Source organism: Erpetoichthys calabaricus, chromosome 5, assembly GCF_900747795.2.
Source record: "Erpetoichthys calabaricus chromosome 5, fErpCal1.3, whole genome shotgun sequence".
Classification (NCBI taxonomy): Eukaryota; Metazoa; Chordata; class Cladistia; order Polypteriformes; family Polypteridae; genus Erpetoichthys; species Erpetoichthys calabaricus.
In genome coordinates, this window is record NC_041398.2 from 167777675 (window position 1) to 167792716 (window position 15042).

General features: G+C 35.9%; 1 protein-coding gene across 2 annotated transcripts in view; it reads left to right on the plus strand.

Annotated features, from left to right (window-relative positions):
* The window catches only part of anapc4 (anaphase promoting complex subunit 4), an 84474-nt gene that overhangs the window by 39176 nt on the left and 30256 nt on the right, over positions 1-15042 (plus strand). For both annotated transcript variants that reach the window (XM_028802199.2, XM_028802198.2), the window contains exons 18-23: positions 1478-1524; positions 3111-3167; positions 3277-3333; positions 6323-6416; positions 8379-8476; positions 8912-8973. In XM_028802199.2, the coding sequence (XP_028658032.1) occupies positions 1478-1524; positions 3111-3167; positions 3277-3333; positions 6323-6416; positions 8379-8476; positions 8912-8973 (415 nt within the window). The remainder of the gene's footprint in view (positions 1-1477; positions 1525-3110; positions 3168-3276; positions 3334-6322; positions 6417-8378; positions 8477-8911; positions 8974-15042) is intronic.

Sequence of the window (15042 nt, forward strand, 5' to 3'; positions counted from 1 at the left end):
TCCAAAGACCTGCAAGAACATCTTGCTGCAGATGGGCTATCTGTACATCGTTTTACAATTAAGCGCAATTTGCACAAAGAACATCTGTATGGCAGGGTGATGAGAAAGAAGCCCTTTCTGCACTCACGCCACAAACAGTCGCTTGTTGCATGCAAATGCTCATTTAGACAAGCCAGATTCATTTTGGAACAAAGTGCTTTGGACTGATGAGACAAAAATTGAGTTATTTGGTCATAACAAAAAGTGCTTTGCATGGCGGAAGAAGAACACCGCATTCCAAGATAAACACCTGCTACCTACTATCAAATTTGGTGGAGGTTCCATCATGCTGTGGGGCTGTGTGGCTAGTTCAGGGACTGGGGCCCTTGTTAAAGTCGAGGGTCGGATGAATTCAATCCAATATCAACAAATTCTTCAGGATAATTTTCAAGCATCAGTCACAAAGTTGAAGTTACGCAGGGGCTGGATATTCCAACAAGACAATGACCCAAAACACAGTTCGAAAGCTACAAAGGCATTCATGCAGAGGGAGAAGTACAATGTTCTGTAGTGGCCGTCACAGTCCCCTGACTTGAATATCATCGAAAATCTATGGGATGATTTGAAGCTGGCTGTCCATGCTCGGCAGCCATCAAATTGAACTGAACTGGAGAGATTTTGTATGGAAGAATGGTCAAAAATACCTCCATCCAGACACTCATCAAAGGCTATAGGAGGCGTCTAGAGGCTGTTATATTTGCAAAAGGAGGCTCAACTAAGTATTGATGTAATATCTCTGTTGGGGTGCCCAAATTTATGTACCTGTCTAATTTTGTTATGATGCACATTGCATATTTTCTGTTAATCCAATAAACTTAATGTCACTGCTGAAATACTACTGTTTCCATAAGGCATGTCATATATTAAAAGGAAGTTGCTACTTTGAAAGCTCAGCCAATGATAAACAAAAATCCAAAGAATTATGAGGATTTCCCAAACTTTTTCATATGACTGTATATACAAAAAATATGTGTGTGTATGGATGTTACATGGACAATGGCCAAACTCTAACCACTGTGTTACTGTGCTGCCCTGTTTATATCAATTTACTTGTTTAATGCTTCCAAACATGCAACCTTTATTGTGCATATCTACAGTATTGCATAATATAAGTTAAAATAATAATAATTCATTACATATTCCCAGTCCATTCCATTTGTTGAAGAATATAAGATTCATTGTGAAATGTAGATTTTGTTTAAATAATGCTCTCTACAGTGTATGACACCAGTTCTATACAAAAATTTCCTGTATGAGCTTGCAATTTTGCTATATTTTGTTTTCATAAAATTTAATTGTTTGAAAAGTCTTCTATGCTTGATGTATTGAATACATTATGTGGCAGCTTTATTTTTGTGTTGTGCTGCACTGCAAGTATTGCTGACCCAGTGCAACGTATTTGCTATTCAGTGTTCACTGATATTTATTTCTTTTTTAGCAATGCTTAGAATGTCAGAAGATCATGTTCCCCCAGAATTAAACAAGGTCAGGTGTATTACTATATCATTTTTCTCTTGTAAAACCAAAGAAAATACTTGTTTATAACTGTCTTTATGCAAGTTGTGTAATTTTTACCATAAACTAAACTTACTTTTGTAAATAAATTTTACTGTAACTTTTAGCACTTTTAATTTTTATGTTAAGGAAAAGTCATTAGCCTCTATATATTTTTTCTTTGTTAAAAAAATTAATTTCTGGTGGTGTTTTGTCACCACCACAAGCATTGTACTATTATACAGGCAAACACTAATGGAACCTTATAACATTTAAAATTAGAGAAAATTGGTCTACAGATATTTAATATTAACTTGAATTATGCCAAAAGTGCTGTTACTGTGCTAGGTAAACAAGTCATATCCAGATTACAAGAGACTGTATAGAAATTATGCTCTGTTGCACAATTTGTGTTGTTTTTTCATACCAGCATATTAACACAAGCAAAATGTTACACTGTGCCTAAATGCAAAACTAGTGCAATTTTTCAAAATCTAGCCTTGGTGTATGTATTAAACATAGTTTTGTTATTTGTCTCAGAATTATCAATGGAAGGTGTACTTAAATCTTGCATTATGTTTCTTCTGAATGCTATTGAAGCATATTTCTTTCAATAAAGAACATGACCATTTGATTCTCTGATGCAAAAACATGGATCAGAGTATGAAGACATGATTGTGAAACTTGTTTGCTATGTTTTTCCTTTTTGTCCAATTTTGCTTTGTGATTAGCTAATTTTCTGTCAGTTATGTGAAACAATACAGGTTTTGACATTGCAGCTATACTAGGTTGTGCCACCTGTTTTTCAGATATCACCATCCTGTGTAATATCACTTAATGTCAGTTGTAGATTAATAATTAACATGTCAGTGATACAAGTACAATTCCAAGCTAGTGTCTGTTTTCCAAATCTTAATGCACTGTTTAAAGTATCACTGTTTCAATAAGAAACTTAATTTCAAATATTATAAAAGCAGTTTAACTTAACCTTGGTAAAAGAGTGTTGCTAGGTGCAGTAGGATGATGCTTTTTGCTGTTCAAATAGGTTTTAAGGGAGTTTAAGATAGAGCAACATTTGTGTTAACTGCTTTTCTATCTAACATTTTAAAAATGACATTTCCTCACTTTGAGCTTGCATATTGCATCTTCACTCTTTCTATGGAATACTGTTTCAGGTCTTACAAATATTACATTTCAGATAAAACAAATGTTTTGCACCTTAGCTAAACTCCCATCTCACATAATGTTGTAGACTCCCAGTGATTGCCTTATATATTATTTTTATTTTAGTGTCCTTTTTAATTTATTTAAAATCAATCTGAGAAACCCTGTACCATTGACCACTTTAAAATAACTGTTTATTACATGTTTTAGTGACTTTCCCTTGCATATTTGAGAGTAGTTCATTTTTTAATTAGTTTTGTTTTGTATTCATAAAGTAATACCAGTAACAATACTTATTTTAGTAGATATTATTTTTATGAGAAATCAGCTATTTCAGCTGTTTAAAAACTTTCAGACCTTATAATACTGTATAATTCTGTTGTAGTAATTAAGTATTTTGCTTTGCATATTAGATGACACAAAAGGATATTGCATTTGTTGCAGATTTTCTTTCTGAACATTTTAATGAGGTAAGGAAGTTCTAATTTCAAGTAATATTCAATTGAACCTAATTGTTTATGTATGCACTATGTATGTATATTTTCGATATTAATACACAGCCTATGTTTTCATTTCTAGGCTCCAGAACTCTATGATCGGAAAGGGAAATACTTTAATGTAGAAAGAGTTGGCCAGGTAAATCACTGTCAAATTAACTCTTCAAAAGAGCAGATTTTAACTAGGTACATGTGTTCTAAATAAGCAGATCAAGAGTAAATGGTGCCAATCGCATTTTAGAGGGTTAGGAATATAGTATAAATAGTCATGTTATAGATTATATATTGCAGTCGATTGAGAAAGTATTCAGACCCCTTCACTTTTTTCACATTTTGTTATGTTGCAGCCTTATGCTAAAATCGTTTAAATTAATTTTTCCCCCACACATCAACCAACATTCAGTAACTCAGAATGACAAAATCAACACGGGATTTTAGAAATGTTTGCAATTTTATTAATGTTAAAACTGAAATATCACATTGTCATAAGTATTCAGACCCTTTACTATGATGTTGAAATATGGTTCAGGTGCATACCATTTCTATTGATCAACACTGAAATGTGTCTACACTTTGTTTCAAGTCTACCTGTGGTCATTTCAGTTGATTGGACATAAACAGGAGGGACATGCACCAAACTATAAAAAATCCACAGTTGACAATGTATCAAAGAGCAAAAACTAAGCCATTAAATTGAAGAAATGCTTGTGGAGTTTAAGGACAGGATTCTTCATGAGATTAACTAACCAAGGTTAGTGTCATGCCTGGAAGAAACCAGGCACTGCTTATCACCTGTGCAATGGCTCCATGATGTAGGGATGATTTTCAGTGGCACTGGTAGAGAATAAACAGGATTGAGGGACAGGTGAATGGCACATGTACAGTACCTCAGACTTGGCCGAAGGTTCTCCTTCCAACAGGCCATTGATGCTAAGCACAAAGCAAAGATAATGATAGGGTGACTTAGAGTCAACTCTGGAAATGTCCTTGAATTGCCTAGCCAGAGGCAGGACTTGAACTCAATCAAATATCTCTGGAGAGACCTGAAAATAGCTGTCCATTAATGGTCTCCATCCAACTTGACAGAGCTTGAGAGGATCTGCAGAGAAGAATTGCAGAAAAATTCCCAAATCTAGATGTGCAAAGTTTGTCCTGCCATAACCAAGATGACTCCAGGCTTTCAGAGATGCTTCAACTAAATACCGAGTAAAGTATCAGAATACTTGTATCAATATGACATGTCAGTTTGTAAATATTTATAAAATTGTTTGTGCTCTGTCATTCCGGGGTATTGAGTGTTACTTGATGTGAAGAAAATTTTAATTTAAATGATTTTTTTTTTATATAATTTTATTGTAATCATTCATACAAATCGATCAATTTTTACAAAAAAATAGGATTGAAAAACAAGTCAACTCCCACCCCTGAGAGAGAGAGAGAGCATGGCCAATGGGGTAAAACGTAAGGCTTGTAAACATACTTAAACTGATGAGTTTAATACGCCAGTAGAGATGAGAAGAAAAAGAAATGCGGAGATAATTGCTTCTTAGGTGCTTTAAGAGCTTATTCTAAAATTTTATTGATTATATCCTGCCAGGTTTAAAAAAAAATTCTGTACAGATCCTCAAACTGAATATTTGATTTTTTCCAATTTCAAATAGTATAAAACTTCGGTTTACCACTGACTTAAAAGAGGAGAGTTAGGATTCTTCCAGTTTAGCAAAATAAGTCTACGTGCCAAAAGTGTAGTGAATGCAGTCACAGTTTGTTTGTCCTTCTCCACTTTAAACCCATCTGGAAGAACACCAAACACAGCTGTTAATGGGTTAGGAGGGATTATGACACCAAGGCTGTCTGAAAGGCACTTAAAAATTAATTTAAATGATTTATAATTGGCTCTGTGCAATAAAATTATTATTGTGAAATAACTTTTCCTCGATCAAAACATAAGACATGGCCAATGGAAAATCAATATACCTCACTCCATCAGTTTTTTGACAGACAATACGAAAAGTCAGTGATAATGAGAATAATACCATGCCAAACCAATTTTGTGGCTGGAATAGAGTTACTGCACACGTGCTAATGTTTAGGGTGCAGCAGCTTGCATGCCAGGAGTGGGAGCGAGATAAAACAGAAAATGTTAACAAAAACTCAAAAACAATCAATGTTATCAAAGAAGACACGCCAAAGGACACAGCCCAAGGCTCAAAAGACAAAGACATTGTTGAAAAGAAGGATCCGAGGAATTTGCCGGTGTGGAATTATTTTGGCTACTTAAAATCCAACAAGAAGCATAGTAGTGTGTACTGCAAATTGTGTCTAAAGCATGTTCCCACCTAGACAGGTAATACCTCTATAAAGAGGTAGTTTTTATTTTGTAGTAATACCTACTTTATTTATTTGGGACTGACCAAAGAATGTACTTTATATTCTCCTGTAAAACTTGAAAGCTTTATGAGTTTAGTTTTACATTTAAGATTTTAGAATTAAGATTTTATTTTATTTATTTGGGGATGACCAACAAATTTAGTGTGTCCTTATGTAAAACATGAAATCTTTTGACTGGTCAGAATTGACTTTTTTTTTTTTATTTTGTGTTACCTATTTTAATTATTTAGAGTTCACTAAAAAGTTTAGTTGTACATTTTGTGTTCTCCTGTAATCCTTGAAGCTTTTGACTGGTCATAATTAAGATTTTAGTTTACTATATAAACCTTTTTTATTTATTTGAAATACATTTATATAATGTTCTACTGGACATTTGTCACGTTCTGTTTCTGGCAGAAAATATAGTTTAATTTTGGTTTAAATATCTTCACGTCTCACTTAGAACTACAAAGGAACCTTTAAGCTTGACAGAAATAGTGATTTGATTTATATTGTGATATGTATCATTATTGACAGATATGAAAAAAATTGTGATAATTTTTTTCCATATCACCCAGCCCTATTTATAATAATAATTCGTTATATTTATATAACACCTTTTTTCACTACTCAAAGCACTCTTCACACAGGGAGGCCTTTGGACACGAACCCATGATCTCCTAATTCTTTCTTGGTGTCAAGTTACTTTCAACACATGTCTGCTGTTAAAAATAGTACTTCTTACAATTTTTTTCTAGTACCTAAAAGATGAAGATGATGATCTTGTATCCCCTCCAAACTATGAAGGAAATCCTTGGGTTAATTTTGTACAAAATAGCCCCCACCTTAAAGGTAAAGAAAAGTAAGTTAATAATAATAGACTGTGAAGATTAAAATCTACTGAAAGTCCACTTTTTAAACAGTAAATTGCATTTATTTGTGTGTGTGTGTGTGTATATATATATATATATATATATATATATTATATAATCTATACATATTAATAAAAGGCAAAGCCCTCACTGACTGACTGACTCACTCACTCACTCACTCACTCATCACTAATTCTCCAACTTCCCGTGTAGATGGAAGGCTGAAATTTGGCAGGCTCATTCCTTACAGCTTACTTACAAAAGTTAGGCAGGTTTCATTTCGAAATTCTACGCGTAATGGTCATAACTGGAACCTGTTTTTTGTCCATATACTCTAATGGAGGAGGCGGAGTCACGTATCGCGTCATCACGCCTCCTACGTAATCACGTGAACTAAAAACAAGGAAGAGATTTACAGCACGAGTCAAACGCGGGAACGAAGGTAAATGACGTTAATTTTTGAGTGTCTTTTAATACTGTGTAAGCATACATATTAACACATGTGCAATTAAACGTGTGCATTTACGGGGTGATTTGTCAGGCTTAAAAGCTCGCCTTTTATCAAACGCGGGAACAAAGGTAAATGATGTTGTTCACTGTCTTTTAATACTGTGTAAGCATACATATTAACACATGTGCAATTAAACGTGTGCATTTACGGGGTGATTTCTCAGGCTTAAAAGCTCGCCTTTTATTAAAAAGGTAAATGCAAACTGTTTTCATTCTGAAGGGCACAAACCACGTTAGATTTCAGACGTTAAACGCGCAAAAATGTCGGTACACCAGATAAATAAGCGTAACATATTATCAGTTGTATTGTATGCTTACAATACATATAGAAATGTGTTAATCGTTAACTAATATTATGGGATGCTGTTTTTCGACTCGCGCCTTGATTTAAACGATTGCATTTCTTGGTGGGTTTGCGTAGCTTATTGTCAATATCTTTACACCTCTTTTTAAGACTTAATTTAAAAAGGTTTTCTTTTCTTCTTAATTAAAATTTAAAAGCAATACTTCACCGCTGCGAAGCCCCTCTAGCGCTGACGTCAGAGGTTCGATTACCGTAAGCGAGTGCAGTGAGTGTGTACGCCTGATGAGCCAAGAATAAGGGGGAAAGACGTGTCGCGTACTCTTTGCATTATTTGACAGTAAACTATTTTCAATCATTCTATGATCTGCTTCTCAGAACTGAAGGCACCGTGGCTGATGTTACCTCACTTGCTGGCCAACCATAAGCGTTACCTGGTAGGTAACCAGCCACTCGTATGTATGTATATATGTATGTCTATATTTATATCTATATATATATATATATATATATATATATATATATATATATATATATATATATATATATATATATATATATATAAATATATATATATATAAATATGTATGTACAGTGTGTGTGTCTGTATTTAATACTGCCCATCTAAGATGGGTTGCAATCTAAGTAATCAGCATAGACCTCAGCATTAACATTTGAAGTGTGCCATCCATTGGAATGTATTTTTTAATGCATGTTGTAATCAAATTCTTTGCATATGTCATTCCAACCGATGGTCCATCTGTTATATGCCATATGTTACGGCAGTGTTGCTCAACTACTGTGTCGGGTCCTGGACTACCATCATTGGGTCACAAATTGCTATTGTTTATAAAGGTAGTGGATCACAAAATAGGAAGCTCTGATGATCATGCTCTATTCACCAAGGGGGGGGGGGGGGGGGTTTGTCAGGACAAGGTGGGTCACAAAGTCACTTGCATGAGAATTAGTGTGTTGTTATACCAAAGAGGTTGAGAAACACTGTGTTATGGGATTCGTAAAAGCAGAGCTAATGTTTGTAATGTGCCATCTGTTGGATAAAAGAGACATAGCAATTTTATTTTATTTTTTTGCATTTTATGGATTCTATTTTTTTTTTTTTGTTTGTTTCAGAAAGCCCATTACTTTTTCCATGTTATCCAACAAAATCGCTTCATTTTGTGAAGCGAGTCATGGAAGGAGCAATTGATCTATGCTTGGAGAAGCCTGCTGTGAGTTAATTTTTTCCCCCCAAAATGTTTTTGTATGCTTAAAGTAGTAGTCATGAAAGTATCAATATTTTTTATTTTCCTTTATTAGAAAACATCTTTCATTAAAGGGACTGGTATAGTTAGAGAAATGTTACTGTAGAATGAAAAGTAAACAAAAAAAATTAGAAAGGCAATTACTGTACTCTTTAAAGAAATGTGGCTAAAATCTGTTTAATTGGTAGCACAGCAGCCCAACTCAAATGGGGGATTTTCCAGGTATGTTCTTAATAGTGAAGTTAATGCAATGCTCATGTACTATATGCATGAATTATTCTTGTTTGAGAGAAATTTTTGAATTATGTAAGTTTAACCCATTTTACTCAAGAGTGTAATTTTACAATGATTCCAAAGATGGTAATATGCAGGTGTTGACGCAAACTAATTCTTTTATTTAAGGAAATTATTGGGAAATCAGTGAAAGAAGCAAGTTGTATAACTCTTTATACAACAACAATAAAGTAAGTCAATTTAAGTTTTTCTGGTATAGTTGATGTTAAAAATGTGCTGGTTTAGTATGTCAACATAAAATTGACAGTTTTAGTTTATAAATGTAAAAGTGGAATTTGCCTAATAAAATTTAATGAGATCAATTAAAATGACTTTGTTTCAGCATTACAATTGATTGTTTTTACCCTTGATCTTATTTTTTGACATTAAAAATAATTAATAATAATTATTGAGCATTTGACTGAAAGTGAGACTTTAATTAATTTACAAGCAGAAATATTTTGAAATATTATAGGGACTAGGAGAGAATAATATACATTTTAAAATTAAAATGAATCTACAGTATTCATGCCATCATTATGTTTTTCCACCTTTATAATGTACTATATCATTATCAAAAACTCTATGATGTGTAAGGCCAATATGCTGTACATTCTCTTGGTTCATTTTAGTTTAGATTATTCTTTATTTTTGATTTAAAGCATATAATATTGATGCAATGTCATTTTATTAACAAAGCTGAAATATTTTTCTGCAGAATAAGTAATAATGCATTATTCATTTTTGACAATATTTCCATAAACAGATATTTGCAGTGCAAGTTCTGACATACTGTATATACAAAACCTGATTACAAACCTTAACAGGAACAGAACTTGTTTATAACCAGAGGGCCACTTGTATTAGTAATGACATATTGAATGTTGACTTTATAATTCCAAAATATGATTTCTCATTTTAATTGTATATTTTTTTTAACACAAAGACATACTTCTTACCAGGACATTACATTATTGTCCCTATTATCTTTGGATGTTGTCTTGTTTACTCACTGAAAGTGGAATTAATTGGTGTCTTTCTCTCACACTTCCATACAGCACATAAACAACTGGAGTTATTCATTGATATATTGTTACTTTCTAAATTTCAAGATGTGTCCACATTTTAAGATGTGCTTAGGTTTTTCCTTTCTAACTGGATTAAAAAAATGCACGTTTTCCCCTAGCCTGTGCAGTGCATTCTTTATACTGTGGTAATGTACTTTGAACCTGTACATTTCTAGATTAGTTCAAGTGCAAACAGCTTTTAGTGCTGCTCCATAACATGACTCAAATTTATTTTTTTTTATTTCAAATTGCACACTTATTTTCAGTCTTCTAAAATTTGTAATCCAATGCTAAATTGTGATCTTGGGCTTAATTTTTCCTCTTGGTTTCAGCCAAAACTACTGTTTCATTTTAGTATATTTTTGTCTTTGGCATTAAGGACTGTTTAGACATTCTGCATGTTTTGGCTTTGAAACATAATCACAAATAACAGTTTTGGTGGTCTGATAACCTAAGTTAATTTCTGGCATGATGCTGCCCAAAATATCTAGTCCAACACGCAGTTGCCGTTATCCTTTGTAAATTGTTACTATACTGGTTTCTGTAAACATACACTTGATTCTGTGTTGCACTACAATATAAATATTTGCATTTTCCTGACATTTATGACACTACAGCTGTACATGTCACCTCAGTACAATGTCAAAAAACATGTCAAGCTTTACCCCAAGTCAGAATAAAACTGAAGCTGATATAAATATAATATATGAAGTTGATAGAAATATAAATTACACAAGCATTGCATTTTCTTTTGCAGACTCCATAAATTATATTTAAATTGTAGCTTTAAACAACATGAGTGTGTAGAACAAAGTTAATCTTGTTTTTTTGACATAATGAAATTGTCTAAAATAATATACGTTAAGGAAAAAAGTTTTTCTCCAATTACAGTTTTTCTTGATTACTTGGACACATTTCTTGAAAATAAGCTCCATTTCCCAAAACACTAAACACAGTTTCATAACTGCACACTCAACTCCCTAGACTTCAAACATCCAGTTCAGAACCAAACTCTGTATTCAAAACCATGTAATCTTGTATCAAAACCATACTTTGCTTTCAGACATCACACAAAAACCCTCAAAATCACATACACTACAACATAGCTTTACACATTGAGATAAATTCAAAACACTACTGTATAATTCTTTTACTCCAATGAGTAATGTTATTTATAACTCCCCCACCTCTTTACATAATGAACACTGTATAAACAACAAATGCAGAAATTCTGTACTTTAATGTACAACACAATACTTAAAGAATTGGAAAGAAAAAGAAAATTCTATACATCTGCAGCATCCCTTCTCTGGTCAGGGTCTGGCCAAAGAATTTCATCAACATCTAATACAGTATGAGGCCTGGCCAGGCAGTAGGGGGAAAAAAAACTGCTGCATGCCTTATCCATCCCTGGCAAGCCTCAACTGTGATGTCCAAACAATCTTCCTCCATGGTGTGGAGGAGGTGAACACAGAGGTAGGGGTCTCGGTTGTAGACCTTCCACCGCCATGCTGAAAACATTCCTCTATAGGATTTAGGAAAGGAGAATATGCAATAAGAAAGATGTTGCTGAATCTGAGGTTGTTAGTGAACTAATCACGAACCAGAGCAACCTGGTGGCACCTGACATTGTCCCAAATTATAATTTAGTGTGGCTGCTCTTGTTGTGCTGGCTAACCTCAAATTAGTATAAATGATCTGGGAGACCATCGAGGAAAGCCAGTAGAAGTATGTTGTCATAAACCAATGATGGCATGTCGATGAAGTACCCCCAGTGTGGCTGATAACAGCACACATTGTCACACACCCCCACCCCACCAGCTGGCCAGGGAGATTCACAGTGGCCTATTGGCCAATTTTTATGTTCTTCCCTCCTCCTTTTGGTGACATTGGAGTCTGTCTCATCAACAAAGATGAGCTCATGAGGAGTGTGTCTTGCTTCTATTTCAAAGATTCTATCCATATTACTAACCGAGAATGCTAAACCGGATGGACGCAGGGACATCCGGCCATGGGCCATAGCCGCAAAAAGACATACTGCGCAGGCGCCCCAAGAAATGAGGGGCCGCGAGAGGCGGATGAGGGGCCGCGAGAGGCGGATGAGGGGCCGCGAGAGGCGGACAAGACCACAGAAAAAAGGAGTCAAAGAAATGAGGCGCCCCGAGCACAGAAAAAAGGAAAAGGAACAGAAAAAAGTAGTCAAACGCAGGCGACGCACAGCGCCGCACGAAACCCATTGCACACGAAACTAGCACACAAAAAAAAAGAAGACGCTCACGCACAACAGCAAGGCACCCCCCCCCCCCCCCCACAGGCACCGGACGGGACACACACCAAGAGGGGGATTCAACAAGCCCCTGGAACACAAAAAAAAAGAACACAAAACCACCCCACACACCCTACAAGCAACGGACGGGACACACACAAAGAGGGGGATTCAACAAGCCCCTGGAACACAAAAAGAAAGAAGACGCTCGCGCAACAACAATCCTCACACACACCCCCCCCCCCCCCACATCAATAAGAAGTGACACCCAAAGCCACATTTCTAAAGGAAACATCCATATTAAACATACGTCATCTCAACACCTTCACACTAGGCAGCATAGGTGTCAGCATAGGTGGATCTCCTTACAATAAAGCACTATTAACCGTTCAACTGCAGAAAAGGCTACATATTAACAGTGAGTGCGATCCTCCTTATTACTTATCCATATTTCACATGCTGAGGAACAAAAAAGTCATGAATACACGGTCACGGGTACAAAACGATTCGGATCGGATAACGGGACCAAACACACGAACACGAATGAAACAACAAAATACACGCCGGCGCATACAACGCGCTTCGGAAACTCTGGGAGAAAAAATGTCTCGGATCAAAAAACGCAAAGCTCAAGTAACCCCGTTACAGAGATGTGCCCAAATGGACAGATACAATGAACGTAGACGCATACAGCGCGCGTCTCAAAGTGCTGCATCGAAACAAGCACGATTTCAAACCGAAAGAGCTCGCGTCTCAGACATACAAAAAAGGGAGCGAAGAGACAAACTAAATGAACGCAGACGTGTACAACGCAAATATGAACTGCCAGAAAACAAGCAAGCAAGACTCCAAAAGCAGAAAGCTCAACTGACCGACATACAAAAACGGACAAGGCTCGATACAAACAATGCACGACGTAGACTGAAACGGACTTTTCGCGAAGGGGAGGCGAATCAATTAAAAATCCAAAATAGCGCGTCACAAATAATGGACATGCAACAACGCGGCACTCAAACGCCACAAGCAAAACATGCCCGTCGCGGACATCAACGCCAGACACCTGCTAAACGCTTACGCCAGTTGGCTGACAACGCCTTCAATAATGAGTCCACTATTGAGGAAAATTCATTGGGATTAATGAATGTCATTTGCAATCATTGTCATTCACTTAACTTCCCAGAAGAAACAACTGGCAATACAAATAATGAATTTACACGTTGTTGTCAAAAGGGGCAGATTAGACTGCCTCCTTTACATTCATATCCTGAATATCTACAGAAGCTTCTAACTAACGATGTGCCTGAAAGTAAAAACTTTAGGAACTGCATTAGATCCTACAATAGTTCATTTGCTTTTGCATCTACCGGAGTACATATCAGGCCACCAAAAGGCAATGGCCCATACTGCTTTCACATATGTGGACAAATATTGCATCGCATTGGAACAGTGCACCCTGAAACAAATCAACAACGCAAATATGCACAGGTCATTTCATTACTTCCTGGAGAGACACGGCTCTTTCTAAGCTCTGACAAAGTTGACTCTGATGACGACAATGAACATCTGAATTTCCCCTTAGAATATTTGAACACTATTAACCCGGCCGGATTACCACAACACAACCTTACCCTTAAAAACGGAACAATAATCATGCTATTAAGAAACCTTAACACTAAACAGGGTTTATGCAATGGCACACGGTTAGTCGTCAACACCATGACACACAATGTTATTCAAGCAACAGTTCTTACAGGATCACATGCTAACAATACTGTTCTCATTCCTAGAATTGACCTTACGAGTTCTGACCTAGAATTACCTTTTACATTGAAACGCCGACAGTTCCCCATTAAACCTGCATTTGCCATGACCATCAACAAATCACAAGGACAGACCATGGACAAGGTTGGCATCTACCTCTCTGAACCCGTTTTTGGACATGGACAACTTTATGTTGCCTTCTCACGTGTTCGACGTTCATCTGACGTTAAAGTTATAAATGATCCATGCCAAGGAAGACTCATTCAAGGACAAGACACCATCTTTACTACTAATGTTGTATACAAAGAAATATTCCAATAAAACATTACTCTATGCCAAACACTCTATTTTTTATTTCTATAGGCATCATCCAAACCTGCACACTATTCTATATCTAATTCATACATCTCACTCTTTGTCATGCCCCAACGCCAGGGGTTGGCGAGCGAAGCGAGCAGGGGGCGAAGCCCCCTAGTACAAAAGATAAGACACACTACAGTAAATGACCACTCTGAAACACATTGCTGAAGTGCAGAAAAAAGAGGCTAAAAATAACAGTAAGTTTGTTTTACACTATATAGTGCTGTACAGTACTGTAATATATACTGTAACTATGCTCAGATCCTTCACACAGTATGAAAAAGTCATGTCTGCACATATTCTATATGTTGGTAATTGAAAGGAACACTATAGGCCTGTTTCATCGTCAGCCTGTTCTTTTGAAGAATGCGGTCAGTTGTGGAAATGCTGACTGCATCAATCCCTCTGGAAAATTTCTTGGTCCTCAATAACCCTCTGTTGTATCTCCCGCAAGTGAATCATGTTGTTGGCTATAACTATATTGATCAACACTCTCTCTTGCTCTTCAGAAAATAGGGTTCATCTACCTCTACCAGGTGGTTGATTCTCAGTTCTGAAAAACAAAATACTGCAAGTAATAACTGTAAAACCATACATTTTATAATAAGAACATACAGTAACTGTGTGAAATGGGGCAGTAATTCAATGCATTTCAGACAGCATAAAGTTAAACAGTACTCCACCTTTATAGTAAAGAGCAGTATGTAAATGACCTCCTACTTTCCTCTCTGAAGGTTTGTATGTTAGGAGCTACTGTGAAGAGGCTCAGATTAGGCTGCACTCTTTGACCAGCATTTGCCTTCAAC